Genomic DNA, 24,759 nt, shown 5'->3' with positions numbered 1-24,759 from the left:
CCTATCTTTAATTTGGGGTAACTTTAGACGGAGGTAATTTGCTGTGGTTGCCAGTTATTATGGAACATTTTTTGTAATTTTTGTGTGTTTTTCAGGATGCTAATGTGCGACTCATTCGCGAGCTGCGGGAAGAGATTGCAAGACTCAAGGCTCTGGTGACTGGAAATACTGTGAGTTTTTGTTGTTGTTACTATGTGCAACATCCATGTAACTGTTTTCCTTGTGTTTGTGTTTGTGCGCATGTTTGTGTGTGTGTGTGTGTGTGTGTGTGTGTGTGTGTGTGCGTATGCGTGCGTGCATGTTTGTGTGCATGTGTGAGTATTTTTTGGTTTAAACAAAATTTTATTCAGAATTTCTTGGCATGAACAGTTCAAAACATACAGCTAGGACACACACTCAAGCAAATGCTTATATCACGTGACCAGAACAATACTAAATTACACACATTTTCATAATGGTGGGCATAACAACAATAAACCAGAAGAACAAATTGAAAGAATGGGGATGGGGAACTAAATAGGAACAAAAGAATCTGCAGAAGATAAAAGAAAAGGGAGGGGGAGCGGGGAGAAAGTACAAACAACCACAAGGAGAGACTAGGACGAAAGCGCATAAGAAGAGAACAGCAAGTCTAAGACATGCAACATGTAAATTCTAGTAAATGTAACAATGTTTTGATGGAAGGCAGTAATTTGTTAAAATATAAAATACAAGACAAACGATAATAATCATTACTTATACGCTGCTTATGTAATCAAATACGATAACACAGAGAGAGGCAGTGTGGAGTATTTCTTCAGTTGCTTCACTGCACTGCCTTGTGTTATAAGCTTATAAACTGCCTGTGAAATGTTGATTCAGAATGTATTCCTTTCCATTCTTTCTTGGTTATTATATTGAAAGGACAGTTTTGCTGTGGGTTTGTTCCACTAGCACTCTTGCTGCTAATTACAGTGGTATATTGATGTTGACCTGTCTTTTTCTCTTTCTTAGGACAACATGTCTTCACCAAAAGTTCAAGAGAAACTTCATGAAAATGAAGCAAGGGTGAGTACTTTACCAGGTTTTTTTCCGGTTTTTTTCTAGTATTATTTATTCATGTATATGCATGCACAAATCCTGATATTATTATGGCTGGATCAAGAGGCTTGTTCAGAAAGAAATTGAGGCTATTCTTACGGTTGATAGCAATGATTTTTAGCTTAACGCAAGGCACTTGCCATATTTTAGGGTAATCTTCTTCTTTTTTCTTCTTCTGCATTCATGGGCTGAAACCCCCACCAGCAGATCTGCACAGTTGACCTAGAAATCTCCACCCTTAACCAACCAGCAAGCATGGGCTGAAACCCCCACCAGCAGATCTGCACAGTTGACCTAGAAATCTCCACCCTTAACCAACCAGCAAGCATGGGCTGAAACCCCCACCAGCAGATCTGCACAGTTGACCTAGAAATCTCCACCCTTAACCAACCAGCAAGCATGGGAATTGTCTGCCAAAAGGCAAATTTCTGCCAAATTTTTTTTTGTTCCGCCGAAAAAGCAAAAGTGTTTGCTGAGACAATAAATGGGGGAAGCTGGTTCTGAAAACTGAATTTAATGGCAAACTTGGAGCTCAGATGACACCAAATTGCACATTTTGGGTTCTTTGGAGACATTCTTTTTTTTTGGCGGGGCATGCCCCCGAACCCCCTCTAGTAAGGCTTTGCGCCGTCGACTTTGATATTACTTACAGATTTTCAGCCTTTTTTACTTTTTTCAATTCCCATGCCGCAGGGATTCGAACACTTAACCTTCCACATGGGAGGGCTGCGTTTTATCCACTAGGCCATTGCGCTCATCATCTTAGCGTTCTTATACGATGCTAATCTTACACGGTTACAGTTCTTGTCTTACTAAATATGACATTTTACACAGATCTTGACAGTCATTGTTCCTTTGAGACCAAGCGAGCGGTCGAGGTGAATAATGACTGTCGAGATCTGTTTCAAATGTCATATTTTGGTCAAAGATACAAATATCATTGATGTATCGATCTATTTTTGTTGGAACTTTTCTTTATTATTTTATGATTGAATGCACACAAGCATGCACTCTTTTGTAGTCTCGACCAACCGCCTAAATATGAATTTTAGTCGGACTCTGACGTCACATTGCTCAAAGAAGGAAATTCCAATGTTCAATCAATACATTATATTTTTTTGACGTTGTTCAGATCAAAGTACTGACTGAGGAATGGGCAGACAAATGGCGGGAGTCAGCGTCCATTCTGCAGGTGAGTGGATTATTATACCTGTGACATTCACCTGTCATTTTAAGATACTGTACTATGCTATTATGTTTATGATATCTCTGACCTTAAGGCAATATCTGCATTTCTGAATCGGGGAGAAAAGTTTTCAAAATCAATGATATGTCTGGGAGAAATATAAATGGTTTCTAACAATAGAGACCTAAAATGCACATAAGGTTTCTGTATCAGGTGGTAGTCACTTTGTGGTTTGAACTCTTAATTTGCAAATGCATATATATATGATTTTTGTTATTTTGTTGTTTATGTCTAGATTGGCATTAAAGTTGCAGTCATTTTGAGGTTAATCTGATTATCAACTTCCACAATGGATGTAGATATAAAGTTGGCCATCAAGTTTCAAAGCAATCCACCAAGTCATTGCTAAAGTGCAGACTTTTTTGTCATGATACCCCTAAAAAATGATGCAAAAAGTCCTGTTTTTGACCGCTCTTGCGATCGACACCAGCATCAGTAGGAATAGCATAGCACGCGAAATACGCAAGGTAGCAAAACAAAACAATCTGTTCAGGGTAGATAATTGGTTTGACTTTCTTCTCGTATGTCAAAGTTGCAAAGTTTTGCCTATTGTGATTTTTTTGTCGATTTTTCATTCGGCTCTTCCGTTTTTGTCTGGTCGATTTTGAGGATACCCTTACTTGAGCGGCGATCAAGTGATCCATGTAAAAGAAATATTTAATCCGAATGGTGATCCTGAAGGTTTAAGTGAACGGTTTTCTCTGGCATATAAATTGTTAATAAAATGACACGGGGATTAATGCTTTAATTTGGGTTTGAAATTTGTTGCAATAATTTTTTGGCCAAGTTTAGAATAGCCCCTTGTTTGTGTGTGTGTGTGATTGTGTGCATGCGTGTGTACGTGTGTAGTCTTTTTTTTTTAATGCTTCCTGTATTGGAATTGTAATTGAAGCTATTATGGGGACGGGCTATAGAAAAGTGATTAGTGATTACATTGGAACCCCCCTTTTACGACCTTCAAAAGTCTAAGAAAATCAGGCCTTGAACGGGAGGCAGTTTTAATGGAGCTAAATTTACAGAGGCTATGAACAGAACATCTGAGAAAGGAGGGTCTTAAAAAGGAGGACGTCTTAAATTGGGGGGATCTTAAAAGGGGGGTTCCACTGTATTAGTATTTATTGTGTGAATGTGTGTGTTTGTGTGACAGGAGGAGAAGAACCTGGAGCTGAGAAAGGAAGGGGTGGGGGTGATCCTGGACTCTACTCGGCCTCACCTCATCACCGTAGACGATGACGTCCTGGCCACAGGCATCATGCTCTACCATCTCAAGGTATGGACACAGCAGTGCGGAGATCGAGGACTCACATCACTTATTCCTTATGAGCGGGGAGATTGCTCAGTCAATAGCGGTGCTGTCTTGAAACCAGGTGTCAATCGCTATCAGTGTTGGTTCGACCCCTACATTCGGCAAGGGATTTTATTTCTCAGAGTCCACTTTGTGCAGACTCTCCTCGGTGTCCGAACACCCCTGTGTGCACGCACGATAAAGATCCCAAGTTCACAGCGAAAGTCTCAGGGCTTGGAAACATGAACCCACACATGCAGGAATAAGAAAAACAATTGGGTAGCGCCATACTGTACGGCAGCTCACTTTTCCCAATGAGAAAGCTGCCCGAATTTCCAGGAGGGTAACGTCACAGGATTATATGATACCAATACCAATAGCTTCTTCTTCTTCTTCTTCTGCGTTCGTGGGCTGAAACTCCCACGTACACTCGTGTTTTTTGCACGAGTGGAATATTACGTGTATGACCGTTTTTTACCCCGCCATTTAGGCAGCCATACGCCGTTTTCGGAGGAAGCATGCTGGGTATTTTCGTGTTTCTATAACCCACCGAACTCTGACATGGATTACAGGATCTTTTTCGTGCGCACTTGGTCTTGTGCTTGCGTGTACACACGGGGGTGTTCGGACACCGAGGAGAGTCTGCACACAAAGTTGACTCTGAGAAATAAATCTCTCGCCGAACGTGGGGACGAACTCACGCTGACAGCGGCCAACTGGATACAAATCCAGCGCGCTACCGACTGAGCTACATCCCCGCCCGTATACCAATATCAATATGCTTTCTAACCACCTGATCACTCCCCACTCCCTATCTAATCACAGATACACCACCCACTCCCTACCTAATCACAGATACACCACCCACTCCCTACCTAATCACAGATACACCACCCACTCCCTACCTAATCACAGATACACCACCCACTCCCTACCTAATCACAGATACACCACCCACTCCCTACCTAATCACAGATACACCACCCACTCCCTACCTAATCACAGATACACCACCCACTCCCTACCTAATCACAGATACACCACCCACTCCCTACCTAATCACAGATACACCACCCACTCCCTACCTAATCACAGATACACCACCCACTCTATGGATTATCACAGATACACCACCCACTCCCTACCTAATCACAGATACACCACCCACTCCCTACCTAATCACAGATACACCACCCACTCTATGGATTATAATTTTGGATTCACATTGTTTTGTTTGTTTTTAAGTTTCTTCCTTTGTTTATGTGAGCCTCAGCTCAGAGGGTGTAGAGTCAGATGAGATGTGATTACCATGCCTAATTGTTCCTTTCTATTTTAGGAAGGGATCACCACCATTGGTACTGAGGATTCTGATGAGCCTCAAGACATCTGTAAGTATCTGTGTATGTTTATGCGTGTGTGTATGCTAGTGAGTGGAGAGGGAGAGAGAGGGAGGGAGGTGGTGGGAAGAGAGAGTGCATGTGAGTTTTTCTTGAACATTAGTTTGTGTTTGTAAGTCATCACATGAACCTGCGTACATGCAAGTATCACATAGAAGCTATGCATTGATATTCTGTCAGTTGTATGTACATTTACTAATAAATGTTTTGTCTTTTTAACAGCCATCTCTGGCCAAGGAGTGGCGCAACAACACTGTGTGATAGAGTATCGTGATGGAGTGGTTACCATGCATCCCATAGAGGAAGCCATTTGTCATGTGAATGGTCACATGGTCCGAGAACCTGTTAGGCTTAATCAAGGTCTGTTTAAACTTTCTTTTTTTCTCAAGGGGGAGAAAAGTAAGAATAAGATAAGAAAATAAGGTGATGGAATTGAAAATAAGAGTTAGTCTGTGGCAAGCTGCAGAGTATATGTTTTTAGAGGTTTCAGAGGTTTCAGAATGCCCATATTTATTTCTGCACTGTTATACTCTTAGTGCGTATCACATATTTTGTTTTACAGCGTTTTGAATCATCAAATTGTAAAAAAAAAAATTATAAAAAGATTGTCAATGCACAAGTGAAATGGTGTACTGTTTATTTTATATCAAAGATGACATTACCTATATATATACATGCACACTACCTCGAGAAGTGTTCCATGAAAACAGCCAAGTTCCTTTGTCAAGACTTAGCCATTATCATTGACATTTGTTTTATCAGGAGAAGTGATTCTACTGGGGAAGACCAACATGTTTCGCTTCAACCATCCAGCTGAGGCCCAGAAAATGAAACAGATGAGAAAGGTAGGTAGATACTTCAATACTGAACATTTTCAGTAAGATGTTGGAATCTCAACATAAAGAATTGCATGAGCTTATGAAACTTGTTTTTCAGACAGAACTGTCTTCCTGGAGCTGAAAATGGGCAGCTAGTTGCAAAGGGAAGATGCAAACCAGTTTGTGTGTTCAGTAGATTGTTTGTGAAGGAGCACATTTGAGGTTGATTTTGCAGGACACAAATACAGGTTTGTAATAGAACTGAAGATATCTGCTTGTTGTTTCACATTTTTTTAACATGCAAAAGCAATTCTGCTAGAAAGCACAGTACAGCAAACCCAGAAGGTCAATAGATTTTTTTATATATTTTTTTATATTCCAGTTGCCAAACTTCAAATGGAATTATTATTGTCTGGGAATTTTGTCAAATGAATGCGGTATAGTAATGTGAGTCAGCCCATTGATACATGACCCATGGTTTTGTTGATACCTGTACATCAAAAATTGATCTTGTCATTCCTAATGACTGACCATCATTCTCGCCGGAGACTGAGCATCACTAATGCTTAGTTTAGAAGTTTATCATCTGTACCACAAGTATTTGTCTGTCTGTCCATGTTAAAGACCATTTGGGTCGAGGTACTTGTAAATGTTTTGTTTTGCCACAAAGTAAATGTTCAAATAACTTATAATTTTTGTGTTTTTTCTTACTTGTACATAAGACTCGTTCTGTTTCAGGCACTGTCGACACTGAGCCTGTCCAAGAGTGGTGTGTTGAACAACTCACGGACATCCTTACTGAGTCATTCCCTGACAGACCTGTATCGCTCTAATGACAGTCTCAGCATCCCTCAGGGGTAAGCATGGATTTAATGTGTTTGTCTAGTCAGTGTGCATGTGACAGAAGCAGTCAATCCTGCACTCTAATTTACGCTTTTGTTTTCTTAGAATACGCTTCAAAAGCAGTGTGACTTTTTGGTTCACAAGATTTTGCAGTTTTAAGCAAAACAGATAGACTCCTAGTCCTAACATTCCAGAATTCAGAATAAAAAACCCAAGAATTTTAAGTTATTTGAACGTTTAATTTATTACACTGAAATCAAATTTTCAATAATTTACGATTCTTGGTGTTTTTTGATTCAAAAGAGACATAGTTCAGACTTAATCTGTGACCTTTAAAACATTCAAGGGTTGGTAAGAATGATTTTCAGGTAGTTAATTGTTTCCTTGTGACCTGCATTTCACCATTTCACCACTGCAAATCGATGTTGTGTGTGGTCCACTCTTACACTTGTATACCCACCTGATTGGACAGATCTGATGTTGCCTGTGCTGTCACACTCAAAGCCTTACCTGTGCATTTCACTATAGTCTTTCACATTGGAATGTTTATTTCTAGTAAACTTGTTTTGTGTGGTGTGTTCATTTGGGCACAGATCGATGTATTCATCTGTTTTTTGTGTATCAATCATCTGTTGTTTGGAGTAAATGTTGGTTCAGTTTTTTAGACTTTAAAGGTACATTCCTTTTGACTGGAAGCCATCATGTTCGTCAACACAAATCTGTTCAGGATTTTACATGGAATAAGAGCATCCTTCCACTTAATAATAATAATAATACGAGAATTTATATCGCGCACATATCTCACCACAAGGCGACTCAAGGCGCACAGTACAAAATATGAGAGAGCCCTGAAATGCAGCCGCTCGGCGCAGAAGGGACAGCACTCTATATTTCGGGGGAAGCATGCTGGGTATTTTCGTGTTTCTATAACCCACCGAACTCTGACATGGATTACAGGATCTTTTCCGTGCGCACTTGGTCTTGTGCTTGCGTGTACACACGAAGGGGGTTAAGTCACTAGCAGGTCTGCACATACGTTGATCTGGAAGATCAGAAAAATCTCCACCCTTAGCCCACCAGGCGGCAGCGACCGGGATTCAAACACACGACCTTCCGAATAGTAGGCCGACCTCTTGCCACCACGCCACTCACAGCGCCCACTTAAACACATACCATAAAACAGCAGCCTGGCTGCTTTCTGTTCAGATTGGGAATTTGTTGTCAATAAATTGTTATGGTGAGACCTATGTGAATCTGCTCACTCAGTTCAGCACAGACAAGAAGAAGTCTGGAAATAACTCTTTCGGGTTTGTATGGGTATGGGAAAAAGTGAATACTCTTGCTTTTATTGAGGCAAACTTTCCACACATGCTCCTTGTCCACGTGTTTCAGACACACCCCTCGCTAGTGACTGGCCTATGATGTCACGTGGGAAAGTTTGCCTCAATAAAAACAAGAGTATTCACTCTTTCACAACCCATACAAACCCGACAGAGTTATTTCGGGACGATGTCTATTTCAACTGTGCACAGAATACAGCCAGGCTGTTGAGATTTAGTATGTGTCCCGACGGCGTGGCGTGGCGTGGTGGTAAGATATCGGCCTCCTAATCGGGAGGTCGTGAGTTCGAATCCCGGTCGCTGCCGCCTGGTGGGTTAAGAATGGAGATTTTTCCGATCTCCCAGGTCAACTTATGTGCAGACCTGCTTAGTGACTTAACCCCCTTTGCGTCAAGACCAATTAAATTACATATTCTTACGCAACTCACATAGAAAGCATTAACTTCAGTTAAAGTGCTAGGACACTGAACTACGCTTCACCCCAAAGGGGAAGCAACCCCCTAAAAAAGAACGGCCTTGACCTCTAACCCAAGCTATACAAGAGTCGAGGTCATACCGTCACGTGACCTATCACGCGTGACTCAACCGCCGCCATGTTGAAACCTCACTCCCACTTCAGTCACCAAGTAGTTCGGACGCTTTTTACACTACGCTGCAGGCTTTTAGCCTACTGTCTTCTGGACAGTGTTTCACCCCGTCTACAGGTCCCTGCTTCTCATGCACAAGTTTGGGTGAGCTCGTTCTAATTGTTTGCTTTTGCTTGCGTTTGTTTCTTTCTCCGTTGTTCGGTCTGGTTGTTGTTTATCAATATCATAACTCAGACTGGTTTTTTGTCAGCAATGGCTGACAAGGAGAAATAGAAACCACAGACTAGTCAGTAGCTGCTGAGGTTTCTCCTATTAAGTTCGCATAAAGAGAAAGGCAAAGGCACTACCATTTCTGTTCTTGACCCAGCTTCTCTTACTACTACGTCTGTTAAATAGCCTTGAATGGTTGAAAACGACGTTAAAGGCATATGTACGCGCTCCCGTGTTTACAAAGTGTAGTTTGTCTATAATCGATGTCAAACGCACCATAAGACCATGTAATGACGATATGTCGCCATGCGCCGACCATATACTTGTTTTACAGCTTGTTCTAGCCTCTGAAAAAGTGAGGATGTCAACAAAGACGCGGAGGTTTTTCCCTTGCGTCAACGCTACCTCTGTGGCAAATCTAGATAAATAGGATGATCTAGATCAAAATAAAATTGCAATATTTTGCAGGGAACTTAATTTAGCATGTCTCCAGCTGTGTATAGTCATCGAGTACATATGGCTTTAAACACTATATAAAGAAGAAAGAAAGAATGTCTGTTAAATTTCGGACCCTATGAGTCCAATCATGCCGGTGCTGAAGCAGGTTAAATTTAGGTTACTTCAGCCAAGGCAAACACTGTGGGAAAGAATACTTGTGTTAAAGATGGTTTTTCTTCCCTTTTTTGAGATGTTTTCGACCCAAATGTGTAACATGTTGCCATTCGTCGATTTTGTGCTCGCTCCCGGCGGGAGTGGGCGACGCGGCTTGTTGTCACGCATCGAGGTTCCGCCTTCATGCACAGTCACTTCGGCTGACGTGCACGCAGAGGAGTGTGTTTACTTCATACGAGGAGCTTTCACGCTCTACAGGTTAGTCAAGTTCACCGGTAGCCAGGTTCTCTGGTGAAAGTGTTCAAGTTGGGCCGGAACTAGTAGCCCCCCCGCCACGGCCGGGGGGTGAAAGTACGACTCCCCGGAGGCTATCGCTCTTAGCAAGCGGAACTCGGGGGGTCGACACCGGACAACAAGTTGGGCCGGAACTAGTAGCCCCCCCGCCACGGCCGGGGGGTGAAAGTACGACTCCCCGGAGGCTATCGCTCTTAGCAAGCGGAACTCGGGGGGTCGACACCGGACAACAAGTTGGGCCGGAACTAGTAGCCCCCCCGCCACGGCCGGGGGGTGAAAGTTCGACTTTCCCAGAGGCTATCGCTCTTAGCAAGCGGAACTCACGGGGGGTCGACACCGGACAACGAGACAGTTGTACTCACAGGCAGACTGGTATGTCTCCGGTGAATGTAAACAAGTCTCAACTTCCTCCCTCTGGGCAGGAAGCTGCTTTCGGGCAGGCTTTGCACGGTTTTTCCGTTTTGCAATCAGCCTCGCCTGTGGTGGATCGTTTTAGTGACGCAGCTAGTCACAGTGACTTTCACGGTCCGGCCACAGCAGATTCGGAGTTCGACGATTCTCACTCAGTTTCTGAGGAGGAAGTTGATGTCAAGTTGTCACTCAGACTTAAACCGGCTATGGTTACTGCAGCTCAGGTGTCTGCCAAGTACTTCGCTGAAGGGGTGACAGCTATGACAAGCTCTGCGGCACCACCACCCTCAGTGGTGGGTGATTTCCGCCCTGCTTTAATGGAAGTTCAGGGATATCGTTTTAGCGAGTCTCCTTCTGTTGCTTACGAACTTTCCAGGGTGCTGGCTAGAACTTCGGGTTCCGAGAATAGCTTGCCTGTGGATACTGTGCCTTTACTGGCTGCACACGGTCAGGCTCCTGATGCTGCTCAGCCATGGCTTGCCTCAGACCAGTTACGGAAGTCGAGCACTTCGTTTCATTCACGCAAGTTTGCTCTCTCCCGTCGTCGTCACAGTCTTATTGAGACTTACGCTTTGCCGAGTGCACCGCTTCCGGTCACTCCGGAGTCGGCTAATCTCAGAGAGGATGTCTATCGTTTGGACAAACATTGTGCTTACTCTGAAGGCGCATTACTTGGTTTGGATGAAACGGGAAGATACTCGTTGGAACTTGCGTCTCTTTCAGAGACACTTCTTCTCCTTTCTGAGATACTCCTGGCCTCTTTGGCTAAGGTTTCAGCCGAACAAATGTCAGTCGTGGCACGGTTGTACGCACTTGCGGTTTACACACGCAGGGACGCTTTCTTGTCTGGCTCTAGAATTTTAACTTGGGGAAGTTTTCTCATATGATTCTCCTTTTCCACCACTTTCTTTGTGGGCAGCGATGCGGCGTTGCTTTCGCTTGCGTCACCCGCGCAAGTAACGCTTCACTCGCTGAGCGATATCCGTAGTCCTAGGTTACACCAAGCCTAAGAACTTAGTTTATTCTTTTCTTCGTACTACGGAACCGCTTCCGGTTGCACCGGACTTGTCGATCATACATCTTAACGTTCATAGCAAGGAGAAACTGTCTGTTTTCAAGAACAATGATCTCCTGGCTGTGGAAGATTGTGGCCGCTCTTCTTTCTATTATCCGCGTCTTGGTACAAGACTTTGATTCGTTCTTTCCCTTGTGCGGTTTCGTACTCACGGGATGCCTTTGTGTTCTGTCGGGACACATATACAAAGGGTTTAGCTTTGCTGTTCGTCTGGGAAAAGGCCTCGGCCGACAGTATTGTTCTGTCGGTGAGACTTAAATCTCTTCCTTGCTCGAGGGTCTTCTTTGCGAATCCTCTTATTTGCACACGGACTCTTCTCTAACAGAGAGAATCTCACAGCAAAAGGAAAAGCCCACGGCAGGCCTCGGCTTCTCTTATCAGAGAAAAGCGCTAAGCTGTCCGTTCTCAGCTTTGGTTCTTTATCTTCTTCTCGGCATGGCACGTTGCCAAATACCCGCCAACCACTTTATCTCCTCGAGGCGATTTAGCGGTAGGGTTCAGTGGGCAAACAATAGCATGCTTTCATGCATACTCTTGGCACTTCGGCGCCACCCTTCTCTCTGCCTCTGTGTTTTCCCACAGCGGCTGGAGGGGTGATTAGAACTTCCACTTTATTGAGGGAGGCACTGGGGCCCTTCCTGTTGGGTCACTTATATAGATCGTGCATATATTTAATTCAGATCTTCAGGGCTCTGGTTTCGTTTTCTAAGCAATCAAATGAAGAGCTGGAACATGTTAGTGTCTTTTCTTGACTGGTTCACAGACACAACCAATCTTTGGATTCTCACACCACTGCTCATGCAGGGCGTTCCCGTTGGTTCTCTCTCCACCAGCGAAGCAGTTCTGTCTCTTGCGGATTTCTTTCCTCTTGTCAGGGGAGAACATGTGTTGATTCAATCAGACAACACCACAGTGGTCTTTTATCTCAATAAGCAGGGGGTGGCATCTCGCCCCTTATCACTGCCACAGCGAGCATGCGAGGTTTTGATGTGGTTTTTACCACCACGAGATCTTTTTAGCGGTGAAGTACCTTTCTGAGAGGCTCTATGTATTTATTGGCAGACTCTAGTCAGTCGGCCAAGAATGTCCACTCGGATTGGACCCTATCTCACTACGCGCTTCTACTCCTTCTGGTGAATTTGGAGAAGCCGCTGATAGAAGTTTTGCCTCTCGGTACTATCACCTTCTGCTAAATGTTCGTCTCCCTGTTCCCGGATAATACTCTCGATTTTACTTTGAGCGGCCTGTTGGTCGCACATTATGGGCCCATTCAATCTTGGTTGCCAGTCCTTTGGGCTGGCAAGAGGGCGCCGTTTTTACACTCGAGCCACACGGGTGTCTACTGTAAGGGAATCATTGAGACGCTCAGGGGCTTCTGCCCCAACTCTGGATTTGGTCTAGAGATTCCATAGGGGTTCAGCGTCTTCGTTTTGTGTCACTTTGACTGGCTTGGAACTAATGGCGTATGTTAACGGAAAGAACTCCACTTCTCTCCGTTCAATGCGGATGGCGAACCACCTATCCTGGCTTTCCGATTTTTCTCCCACGTCTCTGAAGTAAGACTTTATGTGATTTCAGTTGCACTGACACAGCTAGGTCGCAAAATATTTTCACTTGGGTTCTTTGTAGCCAGCGTGATTAAAGGGAACCTCCCTTTGGTTGGCTGAAAGCAAATCTCCAGTCCCGACTTGGGACTTGCTCCTAGTTTTGGAGTATTTGAGTTCGGATTATTTAATCCTTGACAAAATTAGCCTCTTCTAGAGGCAATGATTTAGTGAAGTCAACCTTAGCTAAATGGACTGCCACATTGATTAGGCATGCCTACAGTGGTGGCAAGGAAAAGGGGGGGGGGGGGGCAGTCAGTCCTCCCTTTTCAGGCAGCACGGGCTCAAGAGGTCAGAGTGTAGGCCTCTTCTTTACCTGTTCTCAAGTCTGAGAGACTTACATAAGTCATGAATGCAGCTCATTGAACGTTCAGGGACGTAGTCATGAGTTTCTATCGGCGGGGTATTTTAAGTACCCGCTATTTTAGCACACATCTACTAGACATCTTCTGCAGAAGATGTCTTTTTATGTTTTTCCTGGGGACGTATCTGGTGCTCGGCAGAACAGAAATTTCGGTTTGCCAGCTATTGTAGCTACAGGCCAGATACTTGCGAGATGTTAACTGTGAGTTCATTTGCCCACCACCTAAATTAGCAATCTGCTTTCTATGTGAGTTGCGTAAGAATATGTAATTTAATATAAAATTTCAAAAATAAATTTTGATTTAATTAATATACTTACCAACTCACATATTGAATTCCCTCCCAGCCTGCCCCGCAAATTTTTTAAAGGGGGTATATGTTTTAATACGGGATGAGTTTCACCGGTATACATCCTGCGCAGGCGCAGTACACCGGTAGTGGAAATAACCGCTAAGGACCATGCCTTATATGGCATACGGTTTTTGTTTCAGAGTTATTTCCCCATGTTGCCATGCAAGAGTGCTTCAATGTCTTATCACAAAACGAAGTTATTGCTTAGGGTTTCCCTAAAAATGAACAGATCACTTCAGTGGGAGTGAGGTTTCAACATGGCGGCGGTTGAGTCACGCGTGATAGGTCACGTGACGGTATGACCTCGACTCTTGTATAGCTTGGGTTAGAGGTCAAGGCCGTTCTTTTTTAGGGGGTTGCTTCCCCTTTGGGGTGAAGCGTAGTTCAGTGTCCTAGCACTTTAACTGAAGTTAATGCTTTCTATGTGAGTTGGTAAGTATATTAATTAAATCAAAATTTATTTTTGAAATTTTATAGTGCGCACGGAAAAGATCCTGTAATCCATGTCAGAGTTCGGTGGGTTATAGAAACACGAAAATACCCAGCATGCCTCTCTTGAAATCGGCGTATGCTGCCTGAATGGCGGGGTAAAAACGGTCATACACGTAAAAATCCATTCGTGCTATAAACATGAGTGAACGTGGGATTCTAAGCCCATGAACGAAGAAGAAAGAAGAAGAAGAAGAAGAAGAAGAAGAAGAAGAAGAAGTAGTATGTGTTCAAGTGAAAGATGCTCTCATGCCATGTGAATTAGGCCTGGACAGACCAGTGGTGGTGAACACGATCCTGTTTGCAGGAAGGTCGGTACCTTTAAGTGTACATGTATTATGAGAATTATATTTTTCTTTGCTCATTCTGTGTATTGTTCAAGTGAAAATAAACTATTCCCGTGAGGGAAAAAAACACAAAAAAACAGGAAAAAAATAAACACAGACAAGAAAAAGAAGAAAGTACATGTAGAAAAAATACTTTTGTGTTGAAAGTGTAGACAATATAACGTGTGTTTAGTGGTGACAAGGAAACAATGTGAGTACTTTCTCCCTATTTAGCAGTCGCAGAAAGAGGGTGGAGATGGCTATGTGAGTGGTATTATTTTCAGTTCTGACTTCGCTGACTTGTGCGCAGCTTAGATATCTTGATTTGTACGCTTTTCAAGCTTGTTTAAGGCTAGTCGTGTTGCCTTTGAAGGATTGCCTGCTGTTCCTACATCTTTCCATGCATGGTTGGTAAAGCGGGAATGAATTACGGCTATTGAATTAATGTGTGATTTTGATCAGGTGAAGGTGCACGGCATTCTGAGTCCTTACTTTTCATTATCGTGGTGGTTGGCTCATGCTTAATTTAAAGCTTAGATGAAGTTGCTTGTGAATATGTGTTTTTCTGCTAACACTGGAAATCATTTGTACACATATTTAGTCTTTTCAGGTGCTAGTTTGTTTCAAATTAATCTGATGTCTTCTACCCCCCCCCCCCCTCCCCATCCATCCCTTTCCCCCCATACCCCCATCTCACCATTCCTTACAGTATTTAATCTATTTAATCTGCTAGTGTGTCCTCCACCCCCACCTCCCCCTTCCCCCCATACCCCCACCTCCCCCTCCCTAACAACTCCTTATCTTTCCTTAACCTGCTGCTGGCATTTAAAATTTCTTGTTTGAAATAATAAAGTTAATTTTATGTCCGTTATTGGACTTTTTAAAAACTGATTTCTTTGCTTGGCGTGTGCTCTGACTGTCTTAATTATTCTTTCTGTATATTTTCTTTTTTATGCAGATCTGATTTGTTATCTGTACGTCGATGTAGTTGCTGTTCATACTGTGATGTACAACTTGACTGCCGAACTTAAGAGTGTGTACAATTGTCTGTTTGATTGCATATTGCTGCCAACATTTGTATTCCTGCAATCATCATGACTCTGATAATTACCTGTATACTTCTATTCTACTGCTAGGTAGACTTCTCAGCATGCTTTTAATTATTTTTTGAAATCCACTTTATTTGCTCTTTTTATTTTTTCTTGCATGCTTTAATGTGTTCTCTTTGGACTTTATGCTTACTTTCCATTGTTGGGTGTGCATGCTGAAAAGGTCACGGCTGCTGTTCACAAAAGGAAATCAAGTTGATGACATGTGCAAGAAAACATAGCTTGCTTTTCTAATGTATTTTTTTCCGATACATGTAATTGTTTATGAAATATTTTTTAATTGTTTATAAATGAAATGTCGAAGTAGAACTCTCCAATCCTTTTCAGAGTTAGTCTTGAAAGCTCCATGTCTAATATACTGATTTTATTTAATATCACTTTCATTTTTGCATGTCCCTATTGTTTTAGTATTTTTTTGCTAAGGCGTATATTTGATATTGGATTTTTCTCATGTCTGAACTTTTCAACTGTGCTTTTATATTTGGAAGAAAAAGTCCTTTTTAATGTAATTTCTGATTTAAATTTTTTTTTTAAATCTTTAAAAATCAAGCTACATGTATTTGCCTAGTTTCAGTTGTGTTTGGTTGCTGAATGTAACGTCAAGAATGTATTTGAAATGTTAATGCACAGCTGAACTTTCTAGTGTCTTTCAGTTCCAAAATTTTCTTGATTAACTGATACATATATTATGGATTTGAGGGTTTCTTTTATGGTGCATGTCAATACTATTAACAATTTTTGTTGCTCTGTATATGTTTATCATTGGTTTTGGCAGTACAATCTGTTATTTTTTGGCTGGGTAGGGATATGTATTTGACCTGACTTGGTTTTTTTCTGTTATCCTTTAACAACTACCCAACACTCGTGGGAAAAAAAGAAACTAGAATGGAATATGTTGTTTCCTGTATATCATACATGTACTTTATTATAATATAATTCATTATTTACAAAATGTTCTTGCAGTTATGAGTTTGAGGAAACACACCGAGAAGAACTGGAGGTGCTTGATGCAAGGAGGTGAGGGGGAAAAATGCACATGCTGACCTAACATTTTGTTCTCTTCTTCTTTTTCTTCTTCTGATTCATGAACTGGGTCATTATGCAAGTTTAAGGAGTGTAGTTTTGAGTAGTGATGGATAAAAGGGGGCGATGCTGGCCCGGGCTCAGTATTGAGCAAAGGGTTGAAATTACATCATGTATTCAGAGTTCTGTGACAATCAACCTTGATACTTGAACATGCTCATGATTCATTAATGTTCCGTTGTACATAGATTTTGGTGTGTGTGTGTGTGTGTGTGTGTGAGTGTGTGTGTGTGAGTGTGTGTGTGTGAGTGTGTGTGTGTGTGAGTGTGTGTGTGTGAGTGTGTGTGTGTGAGTGTGTGTGTGTGAGTGTGTGTGTGTGTGTGTGTGTGAGTGTGTGTGTGTGTGAGTGTGTGTGTGCGTGCATGCATGTGTGTGAATGCGTTGTTAACATTGTTGTTATTTTCTTTTTACCTCAATTGTACAGCAATTTGAACCCTGGTCTCCCTGGATTTCTGTGTTTTATAAAAATCATGGGTTTTTTATGATGATGATGATGATGATGATGATGATGACCTGTTGCCATAGACACGAGGTGGAGGAGATGGAGGAGCAGTACCGGGAGAAGGAGAGGGCGTGGCACAAACAGAAGGATCTGCTGGAGGACACGCTGGAGACCAAGGAACATCAGCTGGCCGACCTGCAGGGAAAACTGCTCGTCATCAAGGAAACAGTAAGTTCACAGGAGCTTTTTGGAAGAGGCACTTGTACTTTTGGAGGATACAGAGAATCCTCTCCTTTTAAGACGGCAAGAAATCAGTGAAAATGGTCTTAACAAAGAGAAAGTCTGAATGTTAAACCACTTTTAGAGACAACCCCAAAATCTGAATGTTAAACCACTTTTAGAGACAACCCCAAAATCTGAATGTTAAACCACTTTTAGAGACAACCCCAAAGTCTGAATGTTAAACCACTTTTAGAGACAACCCTAAAGTCTGAATGTTAAACCACTTTTAGAGACAACCCCAAAATCTGAATGTTAAACCACTTTTAGAGACAACCCCAAAATCTGAATGTTAAACCACTTTTAGAGACAACACCAAAATCTGAATGTTAAACCACTTTTAGAGACAACCCCAAAATCTGAGAAAAATCAAGAGGGACTCTTAATCGGAGAAAATCAAGTTTTAGAAGAGACTGGGACTCTTAAAATGGACGTGTGCTTTAACAGACAGGGGCAGAACATCTGAAAATTCTTTGTCTTGAAAAGGACGGAAGTTGTAGATCTTTCTTTCTTGTTTATCTTGGAGATTTTGCTGTTGAATTTCAGGGCTCTTGGAGACTGTAAATAACACTATTTCAATGTTTGTTTTATCAGATGTCTCCAGCGCGGTCAATAGAGGACGCTTTGCAGCGACTGGAGACTCAGGAGGAGACTCAGCTGCAAGAGACTCGCACCATAAAAGAGGAACTCAAGCAGGTTGGATTTAATTATTTTCAACTTCTGTTTGTTAGTCCGTCTGTCTGCATGCACATCTGTCCATCACTGGCACTTCTTTTTTCTTTCAGCTTCTGTCTGTTACTCTGTCTGTCTGAACGCATCTTTGTCCGTCACTGGCACTTCTTTTTTCTTTCAGCTTCTGTCTGTTACTCTGTCTGTCTGCATGCATCTTTGTCCGTCACTGGCAGTTCCTTTTTCTGCCACTTGTTTGGTATTCATTCTCTGTGCGTGTTTTATACACTTGTCAAAATGAAAATCTTAAATAAATGAGGCAGAGCTCTCTTTATAGATCTAATAACCAAAGGGGAGTAAGCGCTTTAAATGCAATGAAATATAACATGTGTAATAGAGTAAGTGAGAGTTCTTCGGAACCAGTCTCCTGGCACCTGAGAGAATAACAAGCATTGAAATAAACAAGCGACTTGGTAGTGTGTGTGTGTGTGTGTGTATGCGCTTGCGTGCAAAATATAAGACAACTTGATTATCTTATCAGACAACTTGATTATCTTATCAGACAACTTGATTATCTTATCAGACAACTTGATTATCTTATCAGACAACTTGATTATCTTATCAGAGAAATGTTGATGATGTGCAGTGTTGACAAAATCACACAAAGCAACAGACATGTTGTACACATGGAAAGTATTATCTCGTAGGAATAACAGTTTAGATCTTATCAGTGAATTATACCATACGTAACAAACAAATATCCTATTCATTTTCATGTGCCCTAGAGCTGTCTTATAAAGTGCGTGCGTTTGCTGGTGCTCAAGCAAGCAATACTTTTCAGTTCCACTGTTGACATATTTATGTCACAAAGCTCACCTACACTTAAAACCTGTTTATTATTTATCATTCATAAAGTCTGTAGCACCAGTTTGCACTTTGCATGATGTCTGTATCTTAACTCATTGTCTTCAAGTACGGATATATCCGTGCCCACTCATATGGCTCTATCTGACCAGGTACGGATATATCCGCTCAGACTGTTAGCTTCAGTCACTTCCTGTAACGTCCATCTAATGCCTGCATTCCAGCGTGTTGATACACAGTCACTATACAATTAATACAATTCTGAGTGACCTGCTGCGGCACAGCTGGTCTCGGCTAAAAAAAACTTGGTCAACATAGATGGGGTAGAAAGTGTTAACTGCTGCACTTTACATCGTTTCTACTAGATTTTTACGTCAGCCATTAGTACAAGGGAGATAATTCCTTGTAAGACAACGTTGTCTTTGATTCTTGGCTTTTCTATTTTCTGTTTTTTCTTATTTTCTCTGAGTTTGAAATTTAACTAACTGCATGCTTTGTGCTCAGCTAAAACCCTTGAGAAGCCGGGTGCTAATTGCTTAAAGTATCCTCTGTTTTTCAGGAGTTGCAAGAAATGACGACCAGACACGCATGCATAGAATCCAGCGTTGCCATAGCACTGAGCGAGGTGGAGCAGCAGGTATCGTCTCGCCAGGTGCAAATTTCAGCACTGCAAGACGAGAGTGAAATTCGTCGCAAAGGTCTACAAAACGAGAGAAAAAAGGTCCGCAGTTTGTGTCTCTTTTGCTTGTTGTTGTAGTTGTATTTTTCGGGGCGGGGATGTAGCTCAGTCGGTAGCGCGCTGGTTTTGTATCCAGTTGGCCGCTGTCAGCGTGAGTTCGTCCCCACGTTCGGCGAGAGATTTATTTCTCAGAGTCAACTTTGTGTGCAGACTCTCCTCGGTGTCCGAACACCCCCGTGTGTACACGCAAGCACAAGACCAAGTGCGCACGAAAAAGATCCTGTAATCTATGTCAGAGTTCGGTGGGTTATAGAAACACGAAAATACCCAGCATGCTTCCTCCGAAAACGGCGTATGGCTGCCTAAATGGCGGGGTAAAAAACGGTCATACACGTAAAATTCCACTCGTGCAAAAAACACGAGTGTACGTGGGAGTTTCAGCCCACGAACGCAGAAGAAGAAGAAGTTGTATTTTTCTTTGGGACAAAAACCCAATTTGACTCAGCTTGTGTTTGAGGTGTTTTGTTCTTTTTTGCTTCCATCTTTCTTTCTGCCATTCTTTGTTTTTATCCTTGAATAGGTGTTTTCCTTTCAAAATGTTGTAGAAAAAAGTCAGTTGCGATTGTGGTATCCTGGCAAGTTGGCACATGCTTTGTAATACACTGATCACAGAACTAAAGATCAATCAATCAATCAATCAATGAGGCTTATATCGCGCATATTCCGTGGGTACAGTTCTAGGCGCTCAGCAGTGATGCCGTGTGAGATGAAATTTTATACGGCCAGTAATTGCAGCCATTTCGGCGCATATTTACCTTTCACGGCCTATTATTCCAAGTCACACGGGTATAGGTAGACAATTATTAACTGTGCCAAAGCAATTTTGCCAGGAAAGACCCTTTTGTCAATCGTGGGATCTTTAACGTGCACACCCAATGTAGTGTACACGGGGGGGAGTTCGGACACCGAAGAGAGTCTGCACACAAAGTTGACTCTGAGAAATAAATTTCCGCCGAACCTGGGATCGAACTCACGCTGACAGCGGCCAACTGAATACAAATCCAGCGCGCTACCAACTGAGCTATATCCCCGCCCCTATAGCAGGACAGCGTGAATGCTAGTTGTTGATTCATGTGTCTGCTGCTTTCTCCCATCATACCCTAAGCCTCATGAACCCAAACATCAGTACTACATGTTTCAGGAAGAGCAGCGCACGGAGGAGCTGAGATCGGAGTTGACAGCCATTCGTGGCGAGATGAAGGTAGAGAGAGACAGACTGCTGTCAGAAAACGTTCAGCTGAAAGCGGAGTACGACAAGGTATGTTATTTATGTTTAAACTAGATGATTACCCGCTTCGCCGGGAAGAAGTAGAGCCGAATACCCGGCTTTGCCGGGTACCCGGCTTTGCCGGGAAGAAGTAGAGGAATACCCGGCTTCGCCGGGATGAAAGCCTTGTGGACAGTGACCTTCTAAAAATAGTAACGGGAATATCCGGCTTTGCCGGGATGAAAGCGTTGTGGACAGTGACCTTCTAAAAATAGTAATGGGAATATGGATTGACGCCACACGAAGGAAGGGAGATAAACGCAAAACACTGAAGAAGATAAGGAAGAGTTACTGGGAATGGATCTTGGAAGATGAACAGAAAAACCAAAATCGGTTCAGCGCTGCGCGCTGAGAGCACGTGTTGAAAATTCTCATCGACCAGGTTGTGTCCGGGGTCTACCTGAATATGCCCACCAAATTTGAAGCAGATCCATCGAGAACTTTGGCCGTGCATCGCGAACACACACACACACACACACACACACACACACAGACACACACAGATACACACACAGACAGACACACACACACACACACACACACAGACACACACACAGACACACACACAGACACACACACACACACACACAGAGACAGACAGACAGACAGACAGACAGACAGACACTAGTCGTATATATATATAGATGCTGTGCAAGAAAGGAATATGACTGTTTTACGTTCTTGCGTGTTATATTGTAATGCTGTCATACACCACACCCGAGTTTCTCGTCTTGAGATAATAAAGTTTTCTATGTCTGTGTCTATGTTCGATTATGGATTTTGATCGTGTGTTTGTGTTATTACAAATGTGATGTGGTGCCAAAAGAAAACCAAAATATACCGTTAGTAAAAAAAAATCCACGGTAGTTCGTCAGTATACGTCTGTACTCGTTGTAGCGAGAATTTGAACTGAGGGAGTTTTGTGTGGGGAATGTATGCGGGCGTGCGTGAGCGTGTGTGTGACTGAGATTGCAAGCGATGTTTGGAAGGGCGTGTATGGATTGATTGGTTTGTACTCTGGCCAAAACATGTCCCTAGTGTACTGCACATGGTTGAAATAAAGTCTTATGTCTTATTTATGGTGCGCATGCGTGGAGGGTCACTACCGGTAAAGGAGACTACTCCCACAAATGGCGCACTGGCGAAGTAGCCAAGAGTTAGCAAACATGACCATTTATTGGTTGCAAGGTGCTACTCAGTCTGATATTCATAAGTAGGGTAGAGTAACTCCTTATAGTTAAACTGAGGTGATTTATTCGAAAGAAATTTGTCCATGTTTATGTTCATCTTATTTTATCTTAAGGTGGTGAAGGAGGAATCCAACCTGAAGGAACAGCAGGACAAGCTGGACCAGGACAAGAATGCCCAGTGGAAGACCATCCTGGACGGCCTGAGCGAGGAGAACTACCGCATCGAGGAGGCCTGGCAGGACCTGACCGAGCAGGAAGCCATCGTCAACCGCAAGCTGGCCAGCGGAATGTTCGCCTCGGACCGGGACCGGATGCAGTGCGAGAACGACAAGGACCACCTGCTGCAGGCGCGCGCCCTGCTCAAAGAGGAGGAGGAGAAGATCGCCGCCAAGCAGCAGAAGGAAATGGAGCGGGTGGAGGGCGAGATGGAGAAGTGGACGCAGCAGAAGGAGAACGAGGTGTCCGCGCTGGAGAAGAAGCGCAACGACCTGGTGCGGCACCAGAGCAAGGAGATGACCTCGCTGTTCTCGCAGGAAGAGGCCAAGCGGGCCGACATCAAGGCCCAGCAGGCAAGCATGACATTTTCATGCATCCTTGTTCCCCTATCTGCGTTGTACATTTGTTGTGGTCTAAAACTGTTTGCAAAATCCCCTTGAGAATATTCCTCCTTTTGGAGGAGTTCCTCCTCTTCAACCTCTCTAGATGTTCATGTTGGAAATGGAAAATCAACACATTACATTGATTTTGAAGCTGTAAGCAACACTCCTCTTGTGTAAAGATCAAATAACCAAAGGGAAGTAAGCGCTCTATATGCATATGACGGGCAGGGATGTAGCTGAGTCGGTAGCGCGCTGGATTTGTATCCAGTTGGCCGCTGTCAGGGTGAGTTCGTCCCCACGTTCGGCGAGAGATTTATTTCTCAAAGTCAACTTTGTGTGCAGACTCTCCTCGGTGTCCGAACACCCCCGTGTGTACACGCAAGCACAAGACCAAGTGCGCACGAAAAAGATCCTGTAATCCATGTCAGAGTTCGGTGGGTTATAGAAACACGAAAATACCCAGCATGCTTCCTCCGAAAACGGCGTATGGCTGCCTAAATGGCGGGGTAAAAAAACGGTCATACACATAAAATTCCACTCGTGCAAAAAAACACGAGTGTACGTGGGAGTTTCAGCCCACGAACGCAGAAGACAGAAGAATATTCATATGACATGTGTAATGGTGTAATTTCATTTAAGATCCTCATGTGTAATTTAATCTCCCTTCTTCTCTTTCATCAGGGTCATGAAAAAATGATGAAATTGCCAAAATGTTGCTTTGTTTTGGATTTGGCAAACCTTTAACTCATCCTTTTTGACCATTTTCTAATCTCATGTCTGAACAGGAGAAGTGCTGCGGCGTGGACCAGCTGCTGAAGAGCCTGGAGAAGGACGTCCAGAGGCAGATCCTCGACCTGAAAGAGGAGCAGCAGACACTCATCAGCCTCAGGGACAAGAAGCGGCAGGAGAGAGCCATCGCCGAGGAGGAGAGATCGCAGAGAGAGGCAGAGATTCAGCAAAGCCTCAAAGAGCTCGAGGAGTCCAGCGCTAAAGAGATGAAGAGGATAGAAGAGGAGCGGCGAAGGTGAGAAGGGGATAAAGATGAACATGGTTTGTCTTTATATGTACGTTTTTTGTTGTGTCCTTTTGCTCATCTACACATTTTGTTTTTCATGTGTAGACATTTTGCTGTCTCTTTTTGCTTACATTTTTCTGATGAATGATGGTTGAAGATAAGAACATCCTTCAATACCATGAGAAAAGAATTCTGCGTTTTGAAGAGTTACAAAAAGAAAACTGACTTTTTTTTTTTAACAGTTATATTGTTCTGTAGTTCTGTCAAAATATGTTTCACAGCCAGGGCTGACTTTACAAATTATTCACGGCATTCTCCGGCAACAGGCAAATAACAAAGCACTGAGAGAGGTATTATTAGTTTGTTTCCTTTCAGACTGCTGGGCCTGCAGCAGGAGGTGAAGGAGAATCAGGAGAACACGGACTACAGTGGGTCTGGCGCCGCACACATCCTGAAGGAGAGGGAGCAGGAACTGGAGCAGAAATCTCAGGTCAGTGCAGAGTTTGGATCACCATTCTTCTTCTTCTGCGTTCATGGGCTGAAACGGACGGGGATGTAGCTCAGTCGGTAGCGCGCTGGATTTGTATCCAGTTGGCCGCTGTCAGCGTGAGTTCGTCCCCACGTTCGGCGAGAGATTTATTTCTCAGAGTCAACTTTGTGTGCAGACTCTCCTCGGTGTCCGAACACCCCCCGTGTGTACACGCAAGCACAAGACCAAGTGCGCACGAAAAAGATCCTGTAATCCATGTCAGAGTTCGGTGGGTTATAGAAACACGAAAATACCCAGCATGCTTCCTCCGAAAGCGGCGTATGGCTGCCTAAATGGCAGGGTAAAAAACGGCCATACACGTAAAATTCCACTCGTGCAAAAAACACGAGTGTACGTGGGAGTTTCAGCCCACGAACGCAGAAGAAGAAGAATGGGCTGAAACTCCCATGTTCACTGAATTTTTTTGCACGAGTCGGGTTGAATCGTGACTGTTTTTACCCCGCAATATAGGGAGCCATATGTCACTTTCAGGGATGACGGGCACTGTGGCGGGGTGGTAAGACGTCGGCCTCTTAATCGGAAGGTCGAGGGTTCGAATCCCGGCCGCGGCCGCCTGGTGGGTTAAGTGTGAAGATTTGTCCGATCTCCCAGGTCAACTTATGTGCAGACCTGCTAGTGGCTT

The 24,759-nt window shown here is 43.3% G+C and overlaps 1 protein-coding gene across 3 annotated transcripts in view; it reads left to right on the top strand.

Moving 5' to 3' along the window:
• LOC138951908 (kinesin-like protein KIF16B) overlaps positions 1–24,759 on the top strand; it is an 82,250-nt gene that overhangs the window by 43,415 nt on the left and 14,076 nt on the right. For 2 of the 3 annotated variants that reach the window (XR_011451261.1, XM_070323467.1), the window contains exons 14-30: positions 96–170; positions 994–1,047; positions 2,213–2,272; positions 3,474–3,596; positions 4,948–4,999; positions 5,231–5,368; positions 5,771–5,853; positions 6,565–6,683; positions 14,566–14,595; positions 16,404–16,457; positions 17,049–17,193; positions 17,839–17,940; positions 19,337–19,498; positions 20,658–20,774; positions 22,087–22,542; positions 23,358–23,596; positions 23,963–24,077. Coding sequence is in view for 2 of the 3 variants with exons in the window: in XM_070323467.1 (XP_070179568.1) it covers positions 96–170; positions 994–1,047; positions 2,213–2,272; positions 3,474–3,596; positions 4,948–4,999; positions 5,231–5,368; positions 5,771–5,853; positions 6,565–6,683; positions 14,566–14,595; positions 16,404–16,457; positions 17,049–17,193; positions 17,839–17,940; positions 19,337–19,498; positions 20,658–20,774; positions 22,087–22,542; positions 23,358–23,596; positions 23,963–24,077 (2,124 nt within the window). In the remaining variant the exon portion in view is untranslated. Of the gene's footprint in view, positions 1–95; positions 171–993; positions 1,048–2,212; positions 2,273–3,473; positions 3,597–4,947; positions 5,000–5,230; positions 5,369–5,770; positions 5,854–6,564; positions 6,684–14,524; positions 14,543–14,565; positions 14,596–16,403; positions 16,458–17,048; positions 17,194–17,838; positions 17,941–19,336; positions 19,499–20,657; positions 20,775–22,086; positions 22,543–23,357; positions 23,597–23,962; positions 24,078–24,759 lie in introns of all 3 variants that reach the window. The other variant, XM_070323468.1, reaches the window with a different exon arrangement.

This window comes from Littorina saxatilis, linkage group LG17 (genome assembly GCF_037325665.1).
Source record: "Littorina saxatilis isolate snail1 linkage group LG17, US_GU_Lsax_2.0, whole genome shotgun sequence".
Taxonomy (NCBI): Eukaryota; Metazoa; Mollusca; class Gastropoda; order Littorinimorpha; family Littorinidae; genus Littorina; species Littorina saxatilis.
Note: the sequence above shows the minus strand (reverse complement) of the source record. Positions and strands in the feature narration are given on the sequence as shown.